Source organism: Aulonocara stuartgranti (genome assembly GCF_965226115.1).
Source record: "Aulonocara stuartgranti genome assembly, chromosome: 14".
Lineage (NCBI taxonomy): Eukaryota > Metazoa > Chordata > Actinopteri > Cichliformes > Cichlidae > Aulonocara > Aulonocara stuartgranti.
This window is the reverse complement of record NC_138950.1, coordinates 18,326,383-18,352,368: the sequence shown is the minus strand read 5'-3', so window position 1 is coordinate 18,352,368 and position 25,986 is coordinate 18,326,383. Positions and strand designations below refer to the sequence as shown.

Here is a 25,986-nt window from a genome sequence, read left to right as displayed (position 1 = left end):
ATTAGAGTGTTTTTCTTGGCAAATGAGCCTATTAATTCTGTTGGTTTGAGCAGCAGGGCTGAGGAGTCGGGTGAGAAGAAGGCCTCTCTTTAGCAGTCTGCACCACTCCCCACTCTCCCGCACACACACACACACACACACACACACACACACACACACACTGCTCCTGCCTGATCCCCTGCTCAGTCTGTTTGGCCAGCTGCTTAAGCTTGGGCTTTTTAAGTCCAAGGCACTCTTTTGCATGCTCTGTTTCTACCACACACACACATCGTCCCTTTCATTCATATCCAATACTGCTCTCTAGTGACCGGACAATTTCTCAAATATTAGGGTGTCTGATTTTTGTTTGAGCTACAATTTATCTAATAGCACTTTTTGTGAGTGAAAGCAATGCATTTCAAAGTTGTTTTATAATTTCTAATAAACAGATTAAACAATACAGCGAGATATATTTACTCTTTCAAGTTAGGATTTCCAGGAACTTCTTTATCCTTTACTTGGTTAGAGTGCAAATATGAAAAAAGTTTAGATCAGCAACTTAGCGGCTAATATTATAGCACCGACATACTGCTGGTAATCTCTTCTGTTTTTATATTGGTGATGAGATGAAACTGGAACTGTACAGAACATAACTGTAGGAATTTGAATAATCTTTTATTTCATTAAGCAAAATAGTCGAGAAAGCAATCAGAAGCTGATTGTGACTGTGTTAGGCCTTTTATCTCTGCTCATTACCAAAAAAAACTATAAAAGAAAAATACTTTTAAATTCATTCTGTCTTCCATAACGCTGTGTAAAGTTAACATTAACTACAGATTTTCTCCATTTCTGCTAACATGTGAAGTGTAATAACTGTTTGACGAACACTGTTACAGTTAAAATACTTTACCAAAGATAACGCCTTTGATAGTTATAAATCTGCATAAGGTTAAAAGCCTTTCACACTTATTAGTCACTGTCTGGCATCGTAAGTTACACTTTAGTTTACTACTGACATGGGTATAAAATCAACATCCCCCTACATGAAAAAGCCATTTCCTGGACGAATAGTCTCTTCAGAAAGAATAAAAATAATAATAATAATGATGATAATAATAAAATTACAAATTACACTGATGCTTAACAGTATAAATGTGTGAGAATCCAAATAACGTGACGTAATACTCAGTTTTAACTTTAAGAAGTTTATCAATCTGATATGGTGCACTTTTAAGCAATGAAAGCATATACCTGTTCAGCTGCTCGTTAATAAAAGACAAAAACGATGTTTGTCTGATGAGTCTTGATTTCTGCTGGGAAAGGTCAGAATTTGGCACATAAACATGAAAGCATGGATCCATCCTGCCTTGTTTTAATACTTTATGCTGTTAATTGTAGTTTAACGGTGTAGGGACATTTTCTTGGCATATTTTAGGCACCAATACCTGCATTGTTGAGGACCATGTCCATCACTTTACAGCCTTGGTTTACCCATCTTTTGCTTCCAGCGGGAAGAAAATGAACATTGAGGAGTTGTGAGGAATGTTTCCAGCACATTGTTGAAACTGAAGAATTAAAGTAGTTCTACAGGCAAAAGGGAGTCCAGCACCGTAATAGCAAGGTGTACCTACAAAGTGTAAATATGGTGTGAATGCTAGCCTGCATAGGGAATTGGGAAGGGCTCTGTCGGGCCACATACTATGAGACAATGATTGGCAGTAGCCATTTTTAGTTACGTATGAATGTGTGTATATTTGCTTTACCAGGATCAGCAGTAAGCCTATTTGACATGTATTTTTTTTTATATCAGAGCAGGTCTAACTGCCAATAGACCACATTAGAAAGTGTTAATACCTTATTACAGCAGCATTTAGATCCACTGGGAGCCAAGCGTTGCTCTCTACCATTCCCTGGAATCCCGTGCAGGAGCGATTGATGTGAGGATCGGAGTGGGCCTCTCAGAACCTGGAAAATGTGCCCGTTTCATCTCTCAATTACTGTCATGGTTTGAAGTACTGATGTTCTACTTTTATCTGTCACAATATGGCTCAAGTTTGTTGAAGTATCAGGAAAAAAAAAGGCAAGCCAACAAATCCAAAAGAGAAAGAAAGACGGACAAGTAGGGGCGGCAGTTGGTGCGGTTTCAAAGCCTGCCCGAGCCCTTAAAGATGAAATCCATTTTGTTTCAAGTTCCGCACCCAGCTTGCCTGATGAGGGCTCTAGGGGTGAAGAGAGAGAAAGAGAGGGATGGAGAGAAAGAGAGGGAGAGATAGAGAGAGAATCTGTTTGATTTGTCAGAAGTTCTTTAATTTAATCTACAGCTGTCAGGATGCTGAGGATCCAGACCTCATCACTGCCTTTTATCTGCCTGATTTCACCCCAGGCACCATACACTCTTCTCTAACAGACACACACACACACACACACTGAATAAAAGAAGGAGAAGACAGGATAAATACTATTCATTTTTTAAAGAACACAAAGAAAAGCTAGAAAGTAAGCGCACAAAACATATGAAAAAAAAGGGAGTGTCAGCTAATATCTAGGAGTCTATGTTTAATCTGATGTTTCACGTGTGCGACTGACTTTGTAAAATCGCCGGTGTATGAACACGCAGCGCACGAACAAAGATGAAAGCACACTAAAGTCAGGTGGCAGATGTTAAGATAGACATGGCGAGATGTAAATTATTACCAAAGCATGTACAGTAAGGGAACACTATAAAATCCACGTGCACGGTAAAACTCATGGCTTCCATGTGCCAGCTGTCAGGACTCATCTCTGTCTGATCTGCAGTAGAGGTGAAACAATTATTAGTTACCTTAGTAATTATATCAATTAAATAATTAACAAATAACAAACAGCAAACAATATCAAGCTGCAGCTCTTCAGATGTCCTTGTCTTGAACTGTATTAACAAACTAGCCGGTCACGTTGGTATTTTAGGACATTACGTGTTTTCTAAAAGCAGTGGCATGAGGGTGGTACCTACAAATTCATTGCTAAGGATACATTCAAATATTGCCAAGAGTGTGGAAAAGCAACAAGTGCATCTTTTTATATCTTTATATCCAAAGGCCTGAGCATTTCAAAGGTTACTGTGTCTGATGTGGGCCTGTCTGATCATTACTGTGTTTTCTTTGAAAGTAAAATCTCAGCCCACACAAATATATCAACAACAGTGATCACAAAACGGTGTATAACGGAACACAGTAGTGCAATTTTTAACCAGGTCTTCCCATTAACACCTGACCTGTCCAGAGGGTCAGTCAATGAGCTCGTCAATAGCTTCAATGCTAACATGTTAAATGTAATGGACACTATTGCTCCCATTAAGGTGAAGGTTATCTCTGGAAGGAAAAAGTCTCCATGGAGAAACTCCACACTGGTGAAAAATGAAAAAAGAGAGTGTAGGAAAGCTGAGCGCAGATGGAGAAAAACAAACCTCCAGGTTCATTATGACATTTATAAAGAGAAACTTCACAATTATAATTTACAACTGAGGAATGCAAGGAGGTCCTACTTCTCTGACATCATCACTAAAAACAGCCATAATGCTCGGGTCTTATTTTCTACAGTTGACAGGCTAACAAACCCTCCTGTGTCAGTGGCAGCTGAACTTCATTCGACCATGGCCTGCAATGACTTTGCCAAATTCTTCACTGAAAAAATCCAAAAAATTAGACAAGCAATTGGTACATCAACAGCAGATCCAGGATATGTACTGTGTCCACCAAAAAACTGTTTAAACACCATGAAACAGTTTCAACCTATTAACAGCAAAGACCTGGAGGACATCTTAGGTCAACTGAACTCCTCCTCCTGCTGTTTAGATGTCCTGCCAACAAGTTTTTTCAAAAAGGTCTCAAAGACTTTAGAGTCAGACCTGTTACAGATCGTCAACTTTTCTTTATTATCAGGTGTGTTTCCAGAATCACTAAAAACTGCTGTAATCAAACCTATACTGAAAAAGGACAATCTTGACAAGACACAAATGAACAACTACAGGCCGATCTCAAATCTCCCGTTTTTAAGTAAGATCATTGAAAAAGCAGTTTCTCAACAGCTCAGTTACTTCTTAAAACAGAATAATTGCTACGATGCCTTCCAGTCAGGTTTTAGACAGAACCACAGCACTGAAACCGCTCTGACCAAAGTGTTTAATGACATATGTCTGAATACAGACAGTGGAAAAATGTCAGTCCTAGTTTTACTGGATCTCAGTGCAGCATTTGATACAGTTGACCACAACATATTACTCAAACGACTGGAGAACTGGACAGGTCTTTCAGGAACTGTACTAAACTGGTTCAAAACATACGTAGAAAACAGGAAATACTTTGTATCAATAGGTAACTTCACATCTGAGCAGACAAGTATCACATGTGGAGTTCCCCAAGGTTCCATCTTGGGACCCCTTCTGTTTAACATCTACATGCTCCCACTGGCACAGATTATAAACAACAACAAAATAAACTATCACAGCTATGCAGATGACACACAAATATATATCACAATGTCACCAGGAGACCGAGGCCCTGTACAGGCTCTTGGTAAATGCATTGAGGAAATCAATGACTGGTTGTGCCACAATTTTCTCCAGCTAAACAAAAACAAAACTGAGGTAATAGTCTTTGGCGCCAAAGAAAAACGATTACAGGTCACCAGAGAACTTCAATCTATACATCTAAAAACCACAAACCAGGCGAGAAATTTGGGTGTAGTGATGGATGCAGACCTAAACTTAGAAAAACACATTAAGACAATAACAAAGTCAGCTTACTATCACCTCAAGAATATATCAAGGATAAAAGATCTGATGTCTCAACAGGACCTGGAAAAACTAGTCCATGCATTCATCTTTAGTAGGCTTGATTACTGTAACAGCATCTTTACAGGTCTACCTAAAAAATCAGTCAGACAACTACAGCTCATTCAGAACTCTGCTGCTCGAGTCCTCACTAAGACCAAAAAAGTGGACCACATCAGTCCAGCTCTGAGGTCCTTACACTGGCTGCCTGTCCGTCAGAGGATAGACTTTAAAGTTCTGATGCTGGCCTATAAAGCTCTGAATGGTTTAGGACCAAAATACATCAATGACCTCCTGACCCAGTATGAACCATCCAGATCCCTCAGGTCATCTGGATCCGTTTTTTTTATCAGTTCCCAGAGTCAGAACCAGACACGGAGAAGCTGCATTCAGCTTTTATGCTCCTTATATCTGGAACAAACTCCCAGAAAGCCTCAGATCAGCTGAAACACTCAGTTTATTTAAATCCAGGTTGAAGACTCACCTGTTCTCAGCTGCATTTGAATAAAGCACCAAATCCACACTTTAAGCTTAAATTTCAAAACTTACATTTAACTACTGATTTTATCTACTGTTCTGATTTTATCTGTTTTGATTTTATATACTGTTGTTTGTTTGTTTGTTTGTTAATTAGTTAGTTAGTTTATTTGCTTGTTTTAATCAATTTTAAATCATGCTTTTTATTTGTTCTTGTTTCTAATGTCTCTGTAAAGCACTTTGAATCACCTTGTTGTTGAATTGTGCTATACAAATAAACTTGCCTTGCCTTGCCTAGTGTTAAGAGGAAAACTGAAAAATTAATCTCGTTTGTGCTTGCTGTCTTGAAACATATAAAACTCTTAATGGGCTATATGTTTATGCCATATATCTTCTCACAGCTGTGTCAGTATACTGAGTAAATGTGCAGATTGCTGCTGCTGGCCTATAAATATATATGGATTCTGGATTTTTGGGGCTGATGCCGATAAGTGCTGTCACAACACCAGAAAATGATACTAATCTGCCCTATATTCTTTATACTGTTACTCAAACAATCTTGTGTTTTTAGGGTAAAAACCTAAAAGTTACAGAATAAGACATATGGATAGTTAATTAGAATAAAATGACAGAAAGCGGAACTTTAAATATGTGTATCGGATATAGTCGCATATTGATGCTGATGAACGCGATCGCTCAGAATAACTTGCATGTTCGCTGGACTAAGCATTCAGACTTTCATTGTTCCACACATGTATGCTACTTGTTCAGGGGTGAAGGATAACTCTTGTGACCACATCACTTTTTCCACATCTCTGAAATCCAGATGCACTCCGTATTAAACCGCGAGCATATGTAGATCAAATACTGTGTGGCATCTAATTGAACTCATGTCAGTACAGAGTAAAAGACTGTCTGGCGAATTCACAGTGCCTTAAAAGAACGTCGTGTGTCATTGTCTACCTGGGCATCAACCCTGCTCTGAACCAAGCAGAGCAGTCGTAAATATGCAACAGTACATGTGCAAAAAAGTTTACTGTTGAAGCAACTCCAAGTTTTATCTCTTTGAGGCATTACACAGAGGACACTGTCCTCTGTTTTTTCATTTGGAAATGGTGTTGTTGGGTTCACATCTTTTTAAGTGGTGTGATATGCTTAGAATAAAAAAAAGAAAAGTCTAACTTTTGTTATACAGTGGAATTTCCCCTTGATATTAACTTCTTATCCCCAGTTGGACAACAATATGTCCAAAACAGTCAACTCTCCTTATGTTTAATGTTTCTGATCTCCATCCATTTTTTGCCTTTCCACCTACTTCTTAATATCCCCACAATTCTCCCTCTCTCAGCGGTTGTATATCCCCCATCAGCTTGTCCTCTCCTGGCAAAAGCTCTCATTTCCCGTACTCTCTCAATCTTACAAAAGTCCAGTCACTCACTCCCTTGCACGTCGTACATCCACAGCTTTTAAAGCACCTCTCACACACATGCAAGCATCAGATCCAGACTCCGAGACTCACTATTCTTCTCTATCTCTCCCATAGGGCTATGCAACTGCAGATAGACGTACACTCCTTTAGTCTGTGAAAGAGGAAATTAGAATTAGACACTTGGGCAAAGCCTGGCCTGCAGAAATGGGATCTCACTGGTGTCCCTGAAGGCTTTAAATGGTCTCTTTCTCTCCTGTCCTCAAGATAGTTTTGAATAGAGGAACCTGTGGATGCCAGAGAGTGCTATCTTGTTATTGAATCTGGGAACTTGACAAGAATTATAGACTGCCTAAAGCTGCACTATGTCCAACCTCTGCCTGAAGAAATCCAGCGTTTTACCAATTCACTTCACTCCTTTTTTTCCTGTCTTGGCTGCTGTATTTTCCTCTTTTCCATATCCTGCATTTCTCTTTCACCTCCCAGTTAACCTTTACTGTCAGCCATATAGGACTGGGATTAGGCTAGAACTCACAGTGCATTTATGACTGTCTGGCTAATGCATTATGCGATTAATTTATCATTTATGAGCACACCAGCAGTTATTTCGTGACTACTTGACTTGTCTTCTTCATTTCAGATACTTAATACAACACTACCACTACCCCCCTTCCCCTGTTTCCCCCTCCCCATCTGGCTGCCTCTGTCTGAGGTGAAACTGGATGGCTGTCAGCCCGCTCAAGATTTTGTCATGTGTCCAAATAGCATTTAAAATTATGCTGCAACTGTATCAGCTGGAAATACTAGTAGTAAAGAGGATGTATCAGCTTAAAAGTACAGTGTCAGCCAGGCAATCAACAACATTTGAATTTTATTCTTTTACATGAATATATAAATTCGTCCTCGCACAAGTAAATACACCTTCCGATAAATATAAACTCATCAAAGCTACAGACTGCATTTTCTGTTTTTTAGTGGTTGTATCAAAAGTAAAGCAAGCCAGGGGAGTCCCACCTCACAACTTCAAAGAAAATCAGTGTAAATCCTGGATGTACAAACTCATGTAGCCAGCTTACCAAGTTACCAACAAGTCAGCCGTCCAGCCATCCGTTTGAGCTGCACCCAGCTATCACGGGGCAACACATTTTGTCAGTTCACAAAGATGAAATGAATATAATCTGTTTCTGTCATTTCTTTAAGAAACCATATGCCAAAGTCAGTTTCACCTTTTTTGGATGAAGGTGTTGCAGACAAGACAGGCTGGGGTTCAGTGCATTTCATACCATGCAATGAATTTCACATTACATTCCTTACACATTTAAATCCTGTATATTTCTGAAAAAAAGCATCATTATCTCCTAGGGGTATTCTTTGAGGTGTGGTTTCAGTGCTGGAGTTTTTGTTGTCCACCTATGAGATCACAACTCTGACCGTGAGGACCGACAATTAAGCCATACTCATTATGTGACTGGAGCTTTCTTTCTTATATGCACTCCAACCCTTAAGGGCCTTAAGTTTGTTATTCACAAACAGCTCACCTTTGCATCAAAAAGGCTGATGCAGAACGTGGATAGGGTGGTATACCATTACACAACTAGCATCCATTACAAGGTTGCATTCATTAAATCTGCAGAACGATCTGAGTATTTACCCTCAAAAATAAAGCTTTTTGTTAAGAATGGAGCTCGTATTGTGCTTACAGAACCCCTGTGATAGTGAAGACTAATTCAAATGAAATTCTTTTGAAAAGAAAGATGTCCATGGAAATTATTTTGTGTTAAGTTTTCTCTTTAAAAATAAACCTTTTTTTTTTTAGCATTAATATTATACCATATTTTCTAAAGAGTCCTGCTTAAGATAAGACAGTGATAATTTAATGGACAGATCAAGATATTACAAGATTTACTCAACAGCATGTTGACAATAATGTATTACAGTAGTGTTAAAAGTACGTTAAACGTTACTTGAATAATATTTTTTTTATTTAAACAGTTAAATTACCCTCAGTAAACAGAAGCAGGCAGCGTGTTTAATGTTACCAGGTGTGAGGACACGTCGCTCTAATTGATGTATAATTTATTTCAGGTTATAACCATGATAAGGCAGACCAGTGCATTACCGAAGCCCATTGTGAACTGACTAAAAGACTAAATGGTTATACTTAAAATTTGATACATCAAATATTAAAAATCGACTATTTTAACATTTTGCAGGTTTCCTCTGCACAGGTGAACAACCTTAACTTGAGCAAATCATGATGCAACACTGCCACCCAGAGATCGAATTTGGGACACCCAATTTATGTTCATGTCTTTGAACTCGCTTTCAGAACATGAAATTATAACTTTTGTTCTGGCTTTTGTTCACTGCACCCATCGGATTCTGAGGGAGAATTTTAGTCGTCACAAGAGTGTCAGCGTCTGTTCAGCCTTAAAGTTAGCCATGCTAGGTTAGGTTATGATCTGATCATACACAGTGGAGATGACAGGTTGGGGTTAGGGCTCGGGTTGAGCTGACATCTTAAAATTTCCCACCGCTGATGTGTTGTAATATAATAAATGCAAAACTGCACTGCCAAAACAGAGATTGAATTTTATATAACACATTTACACACACCTGCCACTTTATTAGATGTACCTTGCTAGCATAGGATATGAGCCCCTTAGCTTTCACAATTGCCTTCATTTTTGTGGCATAGATTCAACAGGTTGTCCAGTTGAAAGCAAAAAACACTCAGCTGGCCCAAAATGTGCCAAGAAATTATGTCCCACATCACTGCACAACCAGCAGACTGAACCAATGATACAACAGTCAGGATGGATACATGGAGTTTATGCCGAATGCTGAAACTACCCGTCTTCTGTTGCTGTAGCATATCTGCTTCAAGGTTTGATGTATGGTATCTGGTATGCTCTTCTGCATACCTTGCTTGTGACGAGTGGTAACTGGAGTTACTTTTCCTTTTAGCTTTAATGCAGCTTCGGTTCATTCTGCTCTGGCCTCTGACATCAAGCAGTTTTTGAAAAAACTCAAGACCATCCCATCTGACACCAACAACCACGCCACGTTTAAAGTCATATAAAATCACCTGTTTCCCCATTCTGAAATTCAGCTTGAACTTCAGCAGGCTGTCTTGACCATGTCTACATGCCTAAATGCACTGAGTTGCTGCCATGTGACTGGGTGATTAGATATTTTTGATAACAAGAAGCTGAACAAGTGTAAGCAATGAAGTGGAAGTGAGCGTATTTTGACTCGCTGTACTTTGAGTCAAGCTATCAAACATATGATTATCATCACCACAACAACAAAAAGTAAAGTTAAATATCTGACCAAAAGGATCTGTGTTAGGGGACTTTCAGTCATTACTACTGCCAAACAAACCATTCACTCAAAATGTACTTTAAGGATCTCACAACAAGAAGTCATGAATTGGACATCGCAGTGTTTATAAGGCTACACAGACAAATTAAAGCCAAATATGTAAATAATATAATAAAAATAAAATGTATCTAATTATTCGCAGTCTAGCCCAGTTCAGTGCCAAAATATGGTAAATACTACCATAACTTTTATGTTTATCTTTTCTTCGTGGAGAGGAGCGCGGGGACAGTTTCAGCCATCAAAGCTCTGGGGTGATTAACATGTTTGATTTTCGTCGTTACGAAACTTTAATTTGAGAAGAGAAACCTTATTCTCTGCCTGCTTTCTGGGCTTTTGACGTATAATGACACTTGCCGATACGCCTGACAGGTGAATAGGTAATCTCATTTGTCGCCTCCACTTACTTCCTGGTCAGGTACCCGGTCTCGTCTCCCGGTGCAGATGTGACGAGCTTCCCTGTCCGCTGCTCAGCTGGCTGTGCGCAGAGCTCAGGACTCTCTGCCCGGAGCTACGAGGTGAGGCTCAGGCCTGAGATTTTCATTCATAAATCTTTGAGAGAGGCTTTTTCATGTTTAACCATTGCCTTTAATACAGCGCATTCTCCCAAGGAAGGAGGAAACCATCTCAGGATTGTGGATTTTTTACTGTCTCACGCAGAGGGGTCACTGTGGTCTCAAGTGGGCCGACTCAGCAAAGCAACTGCTTAAGAATCGACCTTACTTTTTATGTAATGTAAAACAAAATGCAAGTCCTTTCTGAAAACATCCACATTAATTCACCAAACCAGTTACAGAACAGCCAATTTAGATGCCTTAAATAAATAAAAATAACAGGATATTTTTTACACGTTGACAGATGCTCTACTAAAGCAAAACATCTTCACATGTAGAGTAGAATTGGATTTGGAAACATTTGGATAGTGACACCATTTTCATAATTTTACCCGCAGTTAATTTAATATGAAGCTACTGAGATGCACCTCACATTAGCTGTAATTTATGTGCATTATATAACTACAACCAAAACATGCTTTGGTAAACAAACTGATGGTTACTATGTTACAAATATAAGCCATGAAAAAAATCAGATCTTTCTGACTCAACTTGCAGTGAAATGTGTTAAATAAACTGGCTTAATTGTCCTTTTTTAGACTCAGGAGGGTCAGATGATGTGCTGCTGGCGGGAGAGCTGAAAAATGTACTATCAAACATATCCTCTCCCCTCGCTGTGCTGACCTCCGAGGTGTTGGACCCGTCCACTCTCAACAAAGTCGCTGGTGAGAAACAGGACTGTGGTGGATACTGTTGTAGTAAGAACAGATGATTGCAGTGCTCGTGGATTTAGTGATCTTTTGCACATCTTGCAGAGTTCCTTGTATCAGAATTGCAAGCAGCTCACATTATCAAGTACAAAGAGTCACATCCTGACGAGCGGGCGACAGAAGCGGACTCTGAAAAAGAGCAGCGAGTTGAAGATCTGAGCCGTGACTTTTGTGAGGAAAACGAAGGCGATGACGGTTTGGGTGAAAACAGGAGGAAAGCAGAGATGCAAGCAGAATGGATTTTACTTCTGCGTGCTCTCAACGTGGACGCCTCCTCTCGGTTTGAGGACGTTTTGAACGAGGTAAGCTTGAAATAACAGAGATTGAGCCATGAATAAATTGCGAATACAGACTGAGAAGCACTGAAAGAGGAGTTTACAAACATTTGCTTTAATGCAGGTGAATGAGAGGCTTTCTCGCCTACCAAGTGGAGACATGACCAAACCTCTTCTCAGCACCAGCCTCAAAGCAGTGGGTAAGCTGCCAGGCCTGTTTTCAGCTCTCAAGACTTTAGCCGTGACTCTAATGTGGCATTTACATCTTTGCCTGTTTCTCAGCTTCAAGTGAAAAAAATGAATGAAATTCTGTCCGAGGACTATCGGCGTCAGCGACAAATGATGGTCACGCGCTTTCAGGTTACGCTTGAATCATTTGCATGGGGAGAAAAACGAAAGGTAGGAATGTTAAATAACTCTGTTTATAAACTCCTACCTGCCTGTTAGCTGGGTTATTTTACTCTGAGCCTTGGTTCATCTCTTCAGTCTATTCCCTTTTAATAAGAAAATCTTAGTTCAGCAGTGGTAGTGCATGAGGAAGCTTTGGACTGCCCATCTACCTGCAGAGGGCGTCTCCTGTCAGATGTGGGCCCTATAAAAATTGTGCTCTTGTGGCTCTTGCCTGTGCTATTGCCAGTCTGTCAGCCAGCTGCAGACAAGAGTGAAGTTCTAACATGCAAAGAGCTGAAGTGAAACAGAATGTTAAAAACAATGAAAAGTGTGCACTGTAGCCCCTTCCTCAGCTTTTCATAATGTATTTTTTCCACTTCTGGTGAACTCTGCTGTTCCTTATTCCGGCCCACTTTTCAACCAATCAGCATTTAACTGATGCACAGTGTCTTCCACATGGGGCACTGCACAGTTGAGATTTTGTTCGATTGCAATGGTGGTTTAAAAACCCGTCTCCAGAGGCAAATACTGACACAACCTTGGTAGCATAAATTAAGCATAAGGCAGATTTCTTCTACTTGGGTGCCCCTCGCAAACAGAAGCTTTGAACAGCAGGTGGAGCTTTTACATCGGAAGTCAGATTTTGGAGCTGCGAGTGATTTCGTACCAAGTAAACCCCATGGCAGGCTTCCAGGCAGTGTGTGGAGTATAACATAATGATTATTCATTTATTTACTGTGCTTAAAAATGGCACCTCAGCACAGAGAGCCTGGTCAGTACCACGTGTATGGTTTATTTAGCAGTCACAAATACAGAACACTGGTTGTAAAGATTACAAGTTCTCACCGCTGCCACCTCGGATTACAAAGGTAGGGTTGGTGTGATGTCTCTGACTTTTTACGTGGGAAGTCCAACTTGATTCAGGGTTTTAGCTGAAAATTCCAGCTGCAAACTTGAAATTTCCAACTTCTCACTGAAAATGGAATACAGCACGTATCCACGAGATGACCATTTTAAGGGTGTCTTTACCGTCTGATATCAGTTGAATGCAAGAGTAGTAAAGAAGTGTTTGAAACTGAGCGTTTAGTGTAGTCTGAAGCCTAAATGTTTAGTTTGCAGGGATTACTTGTTCATATGCTTACCTCATTTGAAACTTTGACTGTTTAAATATGAGAATTAATACAACAGAAAATATGGCACGGAATAGGTCCACTTTAATGTGACTGAGAATGAAGAAACCCAGGTTAGAGTAACATTTGTGAAGACACTAAGCAGCACTCTGAAGTTTATTTAATGCACAAAATGAGTGGCGGTTCTTCATTTGCATCTGCATCAAATATCTCCAAAATGCATGAGAACCCTGCCTTCTCTAACACCTGTAACAAGTAGAGTGTATGTAATAAAGAAGATGAGCAGCACATCTGAAGCCTCAATCTGAGATTTTGACTGTCATCATTTTCATCTTCAAACTGAAGGAGGGTGGATGTGTGTTCATGCAGGAGTGATTGCAAGTTAGGCATTCCCTGATTCATCATCTTTCTCTTTTTTTAAATCCTACTTGGTGCCGTAATTGATAAAATCAATGCCATGCTGCAGTAAATAGGACTTAAAACTGCTGACTGAGATGATAAATTCATTAGGAAGGTTCATAAATTTAGTGAGAACCCATTTGTCTAATGTCGTCTTGCAAACAGAGGATTTCCCATTAGGAGAAAAAAAATGTAGTTTTACTTCACTCTTTAGACCTATAGGCTATGTTTAGAGCTGGGCGATATAGGATTTTTTCATATCACGATATGTTTTTTTCATTTCAGTCGATAACGATATCTATCACGATATAAGCCAAATAACTATATTTGTAAGATTTAAATGTGCCATTGCTCACAAGTAAAATGTGAAATAATCAGCAGCTTGTTTTGATATAAATATTTATTTCCCATAATAAGTTCAACAGGGTAGATGTACTTAAGGAACATGAGACTTTTTCAGATAAATAAAGGCAAATATTGCAAAGTACACAAAAGGCAGTTGCTAAAGCGTTTAAGTTTCAAAATAGAACAAACGAAACAGACTACTAAATTGTCAATTCCACTTAGAAACAAAATATTAATTCTAAAAATAAATCTTAGTTTGTTTTACAGAAGAACAGACAAAATTTAGTAACTTTTGTCAATATCAAATAAACTGAGAACTAAAAGGAAATTCTCACTCTCTCCTTGTTGTATAGCTTAGCTTTTGTAAAATTATGATATTATTTTATGCCATGTTATACCCCTAATTAAAGATTGTGAATTATTATGTAGTTTTAGTTTGCATTATTCTCCTGAATTAGAAGAAGCTGATAACTATTGCATTAGTTAAACTGATTTGCATTACATTAAATTGCTGACTTGTTGTGAATGAATGATATTGTTTTATGATGCATTATATTGCTGAGTTATAAGAAATACTGTTCGCAGAAGGTTATTGTCTAATTTGTCTGAGTAGAAGAGAACAGAGTGTGCTGGAGTTTTCTGCCCCATTTCAGCAGGAGCAGATAAACAGGGAGCCAAGGTCGTAGCTTACGCGCTGTGTGAGAGAGAGCATGTGAATGTTTAGGCTTTTTATGATAAGGTGGAGGCACCAGAGGTTATAAAAGTTTGAGCAATGCTCCACCATTTTGAGATTTTGAGGCTGTCTGCATCAGTGTCCATCTCCCACGTGTGTGATCATTAAATCATCGTTTGACTCAACCCGGCCGGACCAGTGTTGTTATTGTGGTTTTTCTCTTGTCTCCATCCCCAATATTTTGAACCTTAACAGCTTGGGGGCTCGTCCTGTGGTATTGGGGTGGAATTTAAAAGTTTGGACGGTCCGAGGTTGTCGAACAGACAGGCACGAGCCAGTGGTCTGATGTGAGTGGACAAAAGCCGGCTTATCTAAAGGTAAGGCACTACCTGTTGAATGATTTCCAAAATGTGCCAAATTGGATATGACTAAATTAAAGTCTACTCACTGAAATTACTGGTAGAGTGTCTGTTTTGATTTTGATGAGAATCACCGTGTGGTATGCAGTTAAAGTTGCTTAAGAATGTTTAATGAAGTTGAAGAAATATGAAAGTAATAATGTTGGGTTTGAGTCCCTGGATATTGAGCTGAAGGCTCAGGTAGTTTGGTAGGGAAATTAGGACAGAAACTGTTCCAGAAGTAACAGATACTGTTTAATAGTTTTACAAATTAGGACAGAAACTGTTCCAGAAGTAACAGAGACTGTTTAATTGGTCGTAAAAAAGTTATCTTTCTTCGGTGGGACCCGTTATGGTAAAATTTTTCAAAATCGGTTAGGTTGAAATTATTATAGGACGGCACTGGAAGATGCTAAGAAGCACATAGCCCGGAGGTTACGCTCCCTCCTGGCCGTGGACGCGCGGTCTTGACCTGTCGGCGAACAGGGGTAGTTCAGTTTTGGTTTAACTGTGGGGTACAGGGCATCCCGAAATAAGCTAGGAGTTACCGAGACTCCTCATCGTTTAAAACGGTGTCATGTGCTTGTTTGGACAAAGTTAAATTGAGTTAGGGATTTAGAAGTTAGGTCAGAAACTGTTCCCAGAAGTAACAGATACTGTTTAATTGATTACAAAAAAGTGAAGCTTTCTTCGGTTGGACCCGTTAACTTAAATTTGTCGAAATTTGTTAGGTGCTGAATCTGTCAGGCCTGTCAGTGATTGTAAATATAAGACGTCTTTGTAATATAAAATAGAAGAGTTTTGTCTGAGCTTTGTGTGACCCTGTGTGTGACGACAGCGCACTGCAGCGCTGCGAGCTATTTTTAGACGGTGTGTGAACATGCAAATGAGCTGTGACGCGCACAGAGGACTTTGCTTCCTGTTTAGCGTGTTTTTGAGTTTTATAATTTTGATTTGCAAACAATGATACATGCCTGTAAGTAAAACGCTGATTTTGCTGATTATGATACTACAAATAAGGTGTTGAATGACTAGGGTGTGAATGATGTTGGAGTTTAAAGCTGAAACTCAGAGAGGAGTGTGTTGGGAGACTGGCATGTAGTCTGCAGTGCAAAGGTGGGCGTCTTGCCTGCTAGTCTATTTAACAGTAATGAAAATGATATTAAATAAATCTCTCAGTGTGTTGATACAGGTGGCTATGGGGCTGGACCAACTGCCCCCACAAGCACGGCGGCCGAAGCAAAATTATAGTAATGGAAACCAAACTCAGCAAGAATCAGCAGCTGTGGAAAAGACAGCAGCTAGCAGAGAATTAAAGGAGAAATTAAGAGAAGTTTTACACATAAAATTGCGGCCAACAGACTTGTGGAGGTTGGGAAGGCGCCTGGAGCATCACAACAAGAAGGTGAAACAAAAACACACACAAGCAGAGAAATGTGAGAGAGAGGCACGTGCTAGAGAAATGCCTCGTTTGAGAAAAAACGTTAAATTAGCCCATGTACAAACGCACATACACGCAATGAAGAAACAGCTTACACCCATGAACACGTGAAGATTTTCCAGCAAGTTTAAAGCAGTGAAACTTAACATACACCCGCCGTTACACAATAAAGTTTATCCACTACTAACAAATAAACCCTCTGGGTTGCAGGACAATAACTTAACTTCAAAAAAAAAAAAAAAATCACAACCAGTGATTACACGACAAATTTAGTGGTTAATAAAAGTCAAATTGTGACATGTTTTCTTCTGATTGATTAATACAAGTGATTACTGAATGAAAGAAAATTCCATTTTTGTGCTTTAAACATGATCTTAAGAATTTTAACATGTACCTGTGTTGTCCTGTCAGCTTGGTGGGTTATGAGAGGATTATATGGTGAAAAAAAAAAAACAAAAAAAGGGGGAGAGAAGGCTGACACAGGGCCTGGTCCCATTGTTTTTCCCCTCTCTGAGTAACACAGCCAATACAACATGATTTTCCTGTTCGTTTGTTTTTGTTTTGTTTTGTTTTTTTTCTCTTTATGCTTGATTACAGGCTGCTTTGTCGGCCCGGAAAAGCCGAGGCTGACCCTGGACTCCTGCTCTCCCCTCTACCATCTTTGCTCTCTCCTCTACCATCTTTGATGTGACCCTGATTAAATGCTAAAGCAGCTGGACCCACAACAACTTGAAACTGTCAACAGTGCTGCAGGAAAATGATCTCATGCAGCGGAGATGGAGAGCGGTAATCCAAGGCCCGTTTCACTACACGGGGAGATTTCTGTCAGCGTCTTTTCTCTGAGAAGATTGAGAAAGGCCCGGCTCCCACCACCGATTCTGACCACCTTATATAAAGGAACTATTGAGAGCATCCTGAGCAGCTATATCACTGTCTGGTTCGGGAACAGCACCATGCCGGACAGACAAGCACTACAGAGGGTTGTGCAATCAGCTGAGCGCACCATCCGCTCGGTGCACCCTGACCTGCACTCAATCTACAGCAGGCGGTGCTGGACCAAGACCAGGAAGATGGTGAAGGACTTCAGCCATCCCAACAACAGACTGTTCTCTCTGTTGCTGTGTACGTGACAAATAAACATCTGGATTTGGAAAACGAGGCACTCGCAAAGCCACCAGCATTGTGCCTGATTGGACACACCCCTCTCACACACTCTTTACATTCTTGCCATATGGAAAAAGACAGCTTCAGCTGACAGAGCTGTGACGAGACGCCCATCAAGCCCAGATGAAAAGTGAGGCCGAGCAAAACCATGCTGACCTTAACCACTCTGCATTAAAGCTGTGCAGGACAGTGACGGACCAACAATGACCATCGGGCAGCAAAAAGGGCGTGCCAGGGACAGGAGGAGTAACTGAGGTCACCTCAGAATGGACAAAACACCAGGAGAAAATAAGCTGAAGGCACAGGTGTCGGGGCTCGGCCAGGAGCTGACCTCTGAGAAGAGCCGAACAGCAGAGCCGCAAAAGGCCGTGGAGCAAAGCAAGGAAAACATCAATGGACTTAAATCTGATTTCTACGGAAAAGACTCTGAGGTTTCTGCCCTCAATAAGACCTCGAGGCATCAGAGCAGAAACTGAGCATGGCCCAGGAGGAGCTAGCTGAAAATCGAACCCATCAGGCTTGGAGTCCAAGACACCGGACTTGAAATCAGGCCGGAGCATCCTGGAGCTAGATGAGCAGTGTGATTTGTCCGGTCTGCTATGGAGCGAACGTTAGGGGGATGGCTTCCTGTCGCCTCTGCCGTCCTCCGATCGCTCAGCGTCCTGGGCTGCCCAGCTCTGGACTGAACGCTCGGGCCGAGACACCCAAACAACCATGGACTCCATTCCCGTGGAATGGGACCACGACTACGACCTCAGCCGTGGGCTTGAGAGTGCAAGAAGGGATCCCAGAGAGCCTTGAGGCCTGTGTAAAACTAACAGAACAAAGATTGAGGTCTTCCACTGGGGAGGTGGAAGCTGCAGACTCTCCTATACACCTTCTGGATGTCAGCCGTTCCACCTGCAAACAAACGGACAGCAGTCGCACTTCTGCAAGCAACAAACGGACATCCAGACAATTGAGCTGCGTATCAAAACCCTGAAGGAAGACCGAAGCAAAAGGGTCAAGTTAAGGAGGAGCGAAATAAGGAGAAGATGCTGGACACTGGAGAAAAGGACTGCCTCAATTGGGGCCAGAACCAGTATGGACAGAACTCTGAGCAGCAGCACCAATGGATGCAAACAGACTGAAAAGGGGGGCAGGACCCAGGGCACGCTTCAGGCCGTGGTTTACCCAGAACACTACAACAGGAAAGTGATGAACACAAACACCCACACAAACACACACATCTACATGCACCGACTCAGAGTGAAAAGAAACATACATATGAACATATGCACTCGTTGATTGAGGGAGAAATGACACACACACACACACACAAATTAAAATGTTGATTCAATGAACTGAGAAGTGATCCACACAAACACACGCTGATGCAATGAAGAATGCTTTACTAACAAATGCTGCACACAAACATCCAAATACGGAGTTGGTTACAACAGCAAGAACTGATTGATCATTTATTGCTTAAATGTATTTCATGCCACGCAGAGGGCATTTGTGTAGATTTAGAGGACATGGTCTGAAGCACTTTGATAATGAAAACAATGTCTGTGCGTGATGTCTGTTTATGGCTCAAAGCCTCCACTGAATTGTTTACTGTGCTTCACACAGTCTAACAAGGAGCAGTGGTACAGAGCGAAAATGATGAATGAATGGTGTGAGTTTTATTTCGAAGAGATTATGAAAAGGTTGTGTTGATTCAACTTAGTTGTTTACGTTTTTGCCAAGGTAAAGAGTGGTGTGTAACTAATGTCCACGATTGAGTCAAGTAAATCCAACATGTTTTGTTGGTGCAAAAAGGAGTTTTGGTTGATCTTTGGGTTTTGTTTGACACTAGGTTGATTCTATCAGTGAGGTTTGGATTGTTCTCTTTCTCTGAGAGAGAGAAAGATGGTTTGAACTTTGGACATGTTTGCAATGGGCCCCAGTATCTGTTATTATATGAGTGTTTTATTGTTTACGTTTGTTTTTTCTTTTGTTACAGTGCACTGAGATAAGAACATCTGAGAGGTGTGATCCACTGGTGGTGATAGTTTGGTATTTTGTGAGTTCCTGATTTAACAAATCAGCTCTTTAATCCAGGCCTGAGAGATTGAACTTTAAAGCGCTATAAAATATTCTTATTGAAAACAGTCGCAAAGTATTTTTTCTCCATGATTATAATGGGCTTGGGAGAAAATTGACTTATATGGGACACTGATCCTGAAGCCTAAAAGGATTGCAGCGAGTCAATCCAGTCCAAAGAAGGAAAAACAAACAAGGAGCTGTTTCCTTTAAAATGATGACGTCATCTTGCTGGTGATGGAGCCTCGAATAGGCTGCGCGTGAGACTCCATTATCAGCAACTTTTGGTATGAATGTGTGTGGATGTATGCATATGACTGACGACTAAAAGTCATGGACTGACGACTAAAAGTTTAACTGACTTGATACTGCGACAAAAACGGTGCTGACTTTAGGATTATTAAATGTCCACAGACAATTCACCCAGCCTGTAAAAGAAGGGTGGATGTTTTGTTTTGCTTTGTTTTATCTGCAAGGACAGAAGAATGACAGAGACTAAAGAGCTGTAGCTTCACAGCAGTGTGAACTGCAGACTGAACCCTTTGGTTGCTAATTTTGAGCTACTGATGTTTGCATTAAGGAAATTGTGTTTTAGTAGCTGTGTTTGAATTAAGGTATTACATTATATTGTTGGGAATATTAAATGCTAAAGTGAAGAAAAGGTTTGATCCCACTCATGACTGAGCATGTTATTATTAACCATAGTGGGTCACTATAGAGAGTCAATTAATTTTAGAAAAAAAAACAAACAAACAAAAAACCCTCCACCGAGGCCTATGAATAAGAGGGGAATGATAGACAGCCACACTCAAAATGGAGCTTTGTAATGATAAACACTGGTCCCCGTCTTTTGGGCGCTCTCTTGAAGTAGTCAACAATTTAAAAGTAAGATAAAATAACAGGGGCATGTGCTGAGGGGTGGTGCTGCACAAGAACAAGAGTAAAATAAAGAAAATATTGTTTTTAGAAGTGCAAATTAAAATGTACCATTACACTCAGAGGATCAATATGAAGCTTAATATTTGTTAATTTTGAATGAAGTACATGACTGGTGACTGTTCTGTCCTGAGCTTTTGTTTTTACAGCACCCGCTTGATCACACCAACAGTTTCTCGCCACCGAAGAGGGGTACTTGAAAAAAATAAAGAACGGGGAGGAATATCATCAAAACTGGAAACAGGTAATCCCCAAAGGGGGTGATAATGCCATAACTTTCACTATGGTCAAATTCTCAAAATTTGACCCTCAAAAATTCTTCAAACATTTAGACACAAAGTGGAGATTTAGATAAATATAATGTCGTAAACCACATAAGCATGAAGTAGTTGATTCAATAAGATGGTGAAGTAACAAGCAGCAAAAGGTTGATCATGTTAATGGTGTTTATTCAAGGGTGCAGAGGAGATTATTATTATTACAGACAACAAATGAAATAACGAAAAGTAGAACTGGAAAGAATTTGCGTTAACGGTAATAAAATCAAAAAAAAGAAATACTAACTAAAACTGTACTGAATGTTCACAAAACTAACTAAAATTAACTAGATTTATAGCAAAATGTGTTTGGTTGCATTGATGTGTGCGTGCCCTGCTATAGTGAAATTAAGGTAGTACGTTAGTCGAGTCGTCTGGGTTGCTGCTCCGTTCACCCGCAGAATCTGGTCAGGAAAAGTCGGGAGACAGCGCCAGAATAGAATTGAGGATGATTTTAATATGATTGTTTTGTAGACATAACAAGAGTCTTGTAGTGGAGAGGGACGTAATGTCCTCCTGAGACCCAGAGAATAAGAAAAAACAGGGAGAAATTATTTTCGTTTTTTCTTTTTTCTTTTTTTTCTTTTTTCTTTTAAATGAATCAAGTGTTATTAAAATAACAATCTTATAAGATGAAGATCAGGGACCAACCCAGAAGTCACTGACACTTCACTAACTGTAAACTATTGGTTTAGGAATAAGTGATGGCACTGACCTTTCTATTTCACAAAAGTCAATTTATTTAGGATATCTGAGTAAGTACTGATTTTATTTGGAGACACAAAGGAACATTTGGCACTTCCCTCATCTCACATCTGTTTCATTGTTGTACCCAATCATTCTACAACTGAAATGCCTTGGACTGCTAACCATTTCAGGCAAGTGGAGTGAACCATATTTTGCTAGACTCTCATCAGATTGGGGCTTCCTTTTATTGATCTTTGGAGAGAAGTCTTCATTACTGATATTATTCAGGTCTTGTTCACATGTTTGTCCCAGGTTTCTCAGCCAAGAGGAGCTTAAACCCCAGATACTGTGAGTTCTTTTCACACGTTGAGATCACTGATAACTCTCAGCAACGACGTGATCTCGTAGGAACAATTAGGTGTTATGGATTCAACTATAATTGCGACTCTTATTTTTTACTTTACTGGAAAACATTTCTGCATTTTACCCATATTTTATTTTTAACTCAAAATCAAAATTCCAGATTCTACTACATGTTGGTTTTGCACCAGATAGGACGACAGATTTCAGGTGGCCCTGTGTCTTTCTCTATTACATCTGCCACTGCATCTCGATAATCTTTGTGTGGCTTTTAGTGGGTCCTGACCCTCTCATATTTTGAAAAATCTATGTTTGAATCTCCCTTAATAATTGTGTTAAGAATTCTCTCCGCCTTTGTCAAAAGTTGGGTATTAGGAAAAAGTGAAATAAATATAAATATAAAGTCCCAATGTGTAGAGCACACATTAATAAATTAGTCATGTTCCCTGTGAAAGTAAATGAGCCTAATTCTTAAAGACCCCTGAAATTATTTACCAGATGTTTATTTTTTGAATAAAATAAAAATCTGAGTTTAACAAAACATTTTAATTGTAAATATCAAGCTTACCTTTCTTTCTTCCATAAAATGTGCTTGTGGGCACGCCAGCCATTTTGAAAAGGTGGGAAAAACAATTGGCAAGGCCACACCCCCACACATGGGATATAATTTTAAAGGTTCTGTTGTCCTCTCTAAGAAACATCAGGACTTAGAGGAGTGGCAAGTAGAGTATGAGAGCTACAAGCAAAAAACTAAATGTGTACTACAGTGCGCAAAAATGAATTACTGGGTCATCAGGGGGTCTTGAGGGACATTTATAAAACAAAAAATCCCACAAACTTTAAAAGTGCACTTGAAAAGCTCACACAAGAAGGTTAACCTAGCTTACCTAGAAGACCTCATCAGGGGGAGCACACTCCCCCTCTTTTTAGAGCTCACCCACTTAACTCGCATCCCAAGAAAACAGCTAACCCCAGATAAGGCAGCGTGATGTATCCCGAGATAACAGGACTGGGACATCTAAATAAAGGTGTGAAACAATCGCCTTCAAAAGGTTATCAATTAACTTTAACCAAAATTAGGAACACTCGGTGCGGCAAGAGTTAATAGTTATTAGTCTCAACACCCAAGGATAATTAGAAGAGCATGACTGATATGATGCAACTGAGATTTTGTTACACTTAACTTTTGCAAAACACAAATAAAACTAAATTGAAACTAAGGATTTTCAGAAAATAAAAACTAGACTAAACTAGCAAAGAATTGGTAAAAACTAATTACAACTGGCAAAAAATTGAAAATCTGGAGTCGAAACTAAATAAAAGATAAAACCTAATGAAAATGGCGAAACGTTTAAAACTCTGGTGCAGAGATTGGCAAATCTGACCAGGAACGTTATAAAATTGATTGTCAGAACAGTCAGCGTTAAAGCCACTTTTGACAGTCCATACTAGGATGGCATTGGACATCTTGGGGGTGGAAAGGGGTTGGTGTGACCAAGGTGTGGTTTGGCTTGTTGTATGTATATTTGAGATCATATGGCTCTGGATGGACCAGTTACCAGGGCATGGAAGGAGGACAGACTCATTAAAGGAGGAGAAGGCATTTCCTGGGATTGGAGATCCTCTGGGTGAGTGGTTGATTAAAAGCATGCATAAAATAGAAGTTATCTGTTGTTATTGATTGGTAATAGATTGATAATTGGCCTCATTTACAGCTGTATTGACTTGTTGTGGACGTAGTCGACTTCAGGTTTAAACACTCTCATTAACAGGTTGAAAATAGCGATATTAAAGGAAGAGTATGCAGCGCCACCCTGTCAGACGCCAGTGATGGTGGAGCTCACTGATGAATCAGGTGAGCTGGATTCATGGCTGATTCAAAACTAAGATCCCCCTGCTGTGGTCAGTAAGGGGAGAAAAGGGGGAAATAAAATCAAGAATTAAAGAGGCATTTATAAACGTTTAGGTGTCAAGTGAAACGGGACAAAAGGGGGTGTTATACTGTTATTTTCAATGTCAGCATTATTATTGTATGAGAATCATGCAACAAGCATTGCATCGATGATCATTTATTGAAGCTTTTGACCTTATACTAACATCTGTGTTCCTGTGATTGTTATAACCTCTGATGAATCTTCCATTTACAGGTGTTAGGATAATGATATAATTTTTCATTGCAGGTGTAATCATGATCATTTTTATACATATTGCAACTTGTTGCTCATTGTAGAGTTGTGCTCAAGTTAATAAGGGTTAAAAGCTACAGTCAGCGCGAATGTCTGACTGATCTATTGAGGGGAAAGGCTTCGAGCATAGAAGGCCGCACGCGCTTACAAAACACTGATATCATGTTATTCTTTGTGATCTTTTCTTAAATTATGTCTTTAAGGTTAGTTTAAATAGTGGCAGTTAATTAAACGAGATTTATTAAAATATTAAATACCTGAGTCAGAACGTTACACGCGGATCACCTTAAGAGTCTGGGAAACTTTGTAGCTGCCTAACTTTTTTTTTGAATGTTCTAGCTCCGTTGATTTGACACATTGGAATGTGTCAAAAAAGGGGGGGGAGGTTGAGCTTTAACATCAAACAAGGATTATTTGAACATTTTATAACTTCATTTGTGTCTTTAATAATTTAGGAATGGTAAAGCTTAAGCTAATAGCGGTCCGAGAAGACGGACCTTTTAGAGAATCAGTGAAAAAGCATAAACTATCACTTTCATGTTTAATCATTACTTATTGAAATGAACTGAATAGCGTTTAGAAGATTTGTTAATTTTTGTCTTTTGTTAAAAAGAGGGGTTTCAATAATTTTCAGACACACCTTGCAAATGTGCTTATAACGAGTTGGCACTCGGCCTTTTGAAGGTCAGAAGCTTCGTTCGGCGTGACTGTCCGGACTGATAAAGTGTAAGAAATGCCTTGAGTGCGGAGGGCTAAATGCAAACACTGCTTACACACACATAAGATATGATTAGAATAAGTCCCTGGGACATTCTGAATGTTTTAGACCAATTCTGAATCACTAGAAGGTCAGTAGATAAGAACATTAGATTATTAGGGTTAGGAAGAGAGGTGTTTTGGTTTTCTGTCTCTTACAGAGAAAGGAACAGACACCAGACGAGGTCACAGAGATGCGAGGATCCTCCGTAGCAGAGTCAGACACAGTGACTGCCGAGACATCAACTGGGTCCAAGGGTCATGGCGTTTGGGCTCCAGCTAGTCACCACAAAAGGATGGATCCCATAAACACAGCAATAACCATGAAGGGGTTGGCGGAAATCCGGGAACACCAGACCAACGAAGTTCGAGAGGCTTTTGGGCAAAAAGGGGACACCTTCCTGTTCCTTTTTCTGGAGAATACACAGATCGTTGTCTGAAATCGGAGCAGAATAATCCCCTGATCTGTGTTACGACTGAAAGGTTGTCTAACCCCTAAGGCGGAAGAATTAAGAGCAGAGGATCACCCATCTGGACGACACTGGTAGCTGCAGCAATAAAATAAAGGTTAAGAGCTCTTCGGACAGAGGTTCTAGTCTACGTCTGAATGGTATAAGGGAACACCAAATAAAGCAGTGGGAGACAAGGACATTATCATCTGGACCTGCTACTGTTGGAATCCTAGTTTTTCTTGCACCTGACTTGCGTAAACACAGAGGTCATCTTACATATGGTTTGCCCCTCAGGGGGACAAAGGACCTCAGGAGTGAGAAGAGATGAACCCGGCCACACTGGGCTACAGGGTGTTTGTGAGGTCATTATTCTAATGACCTCATCAGGGGGAATTGTAAAATTATGATATTATTTTATGCCATGTTATACCCCTAATTAAAGATTGTGAATTATTATGTAGTTTTAGTTTGCATTATTCTCCTGAATTAGAAGAAGCTGATAACTATTGCATTAGTTAAACTGATTTGCATTACATTAAATTGCTGACTTGTTGTGAATGAATGATATTGTTTTATGATGCATTATATTGCTGAGTTATAAGAAATACTGTTC

At 39.9% G+C, this 25,986-nt stretch overlaps 1 protein-coding gene across 1 annotated transcript in view; it reads left to right on the top strand.

Moving 5' to 3' along the window:
* LOC309687622 (protein FAM98A-like) overlaps nucleotides 1–25,986 on the top strand; it is a gene marked incomplete at its 5' end in the record, with an annotated part of 104,825 nt that overhangs the window by 76,948 nt on the left and 1,891 nt on the right. Inside the window, 5 exons of the mRNA XM_082502721.1 lie at nucleotides 10,492–10,591; nucleotides 11,227–11,352; nucleotides 11,443–11,699; nucleotides 11,797–11,868; nucleotides 11,955–12,071. Of these exons, the coding sequence (XP_082358847.1) occupies nucleotides 10,492–10,591; nucleotides 11,227–11,352; nucleotides 11,443–11,699; nucleotides 11,797–11,868; nucleotides 11,955–12,071 (672 nt within the window). The remainder of the gene's footprint in view (nucleotides 1–10,491; nucleotides 10,592–11,226; nucleotides 11,353–11,442; nucleotides 11,700–11,796; nucleotides 11,869–11,954; nucleotides 12,072–25,986) is intronic.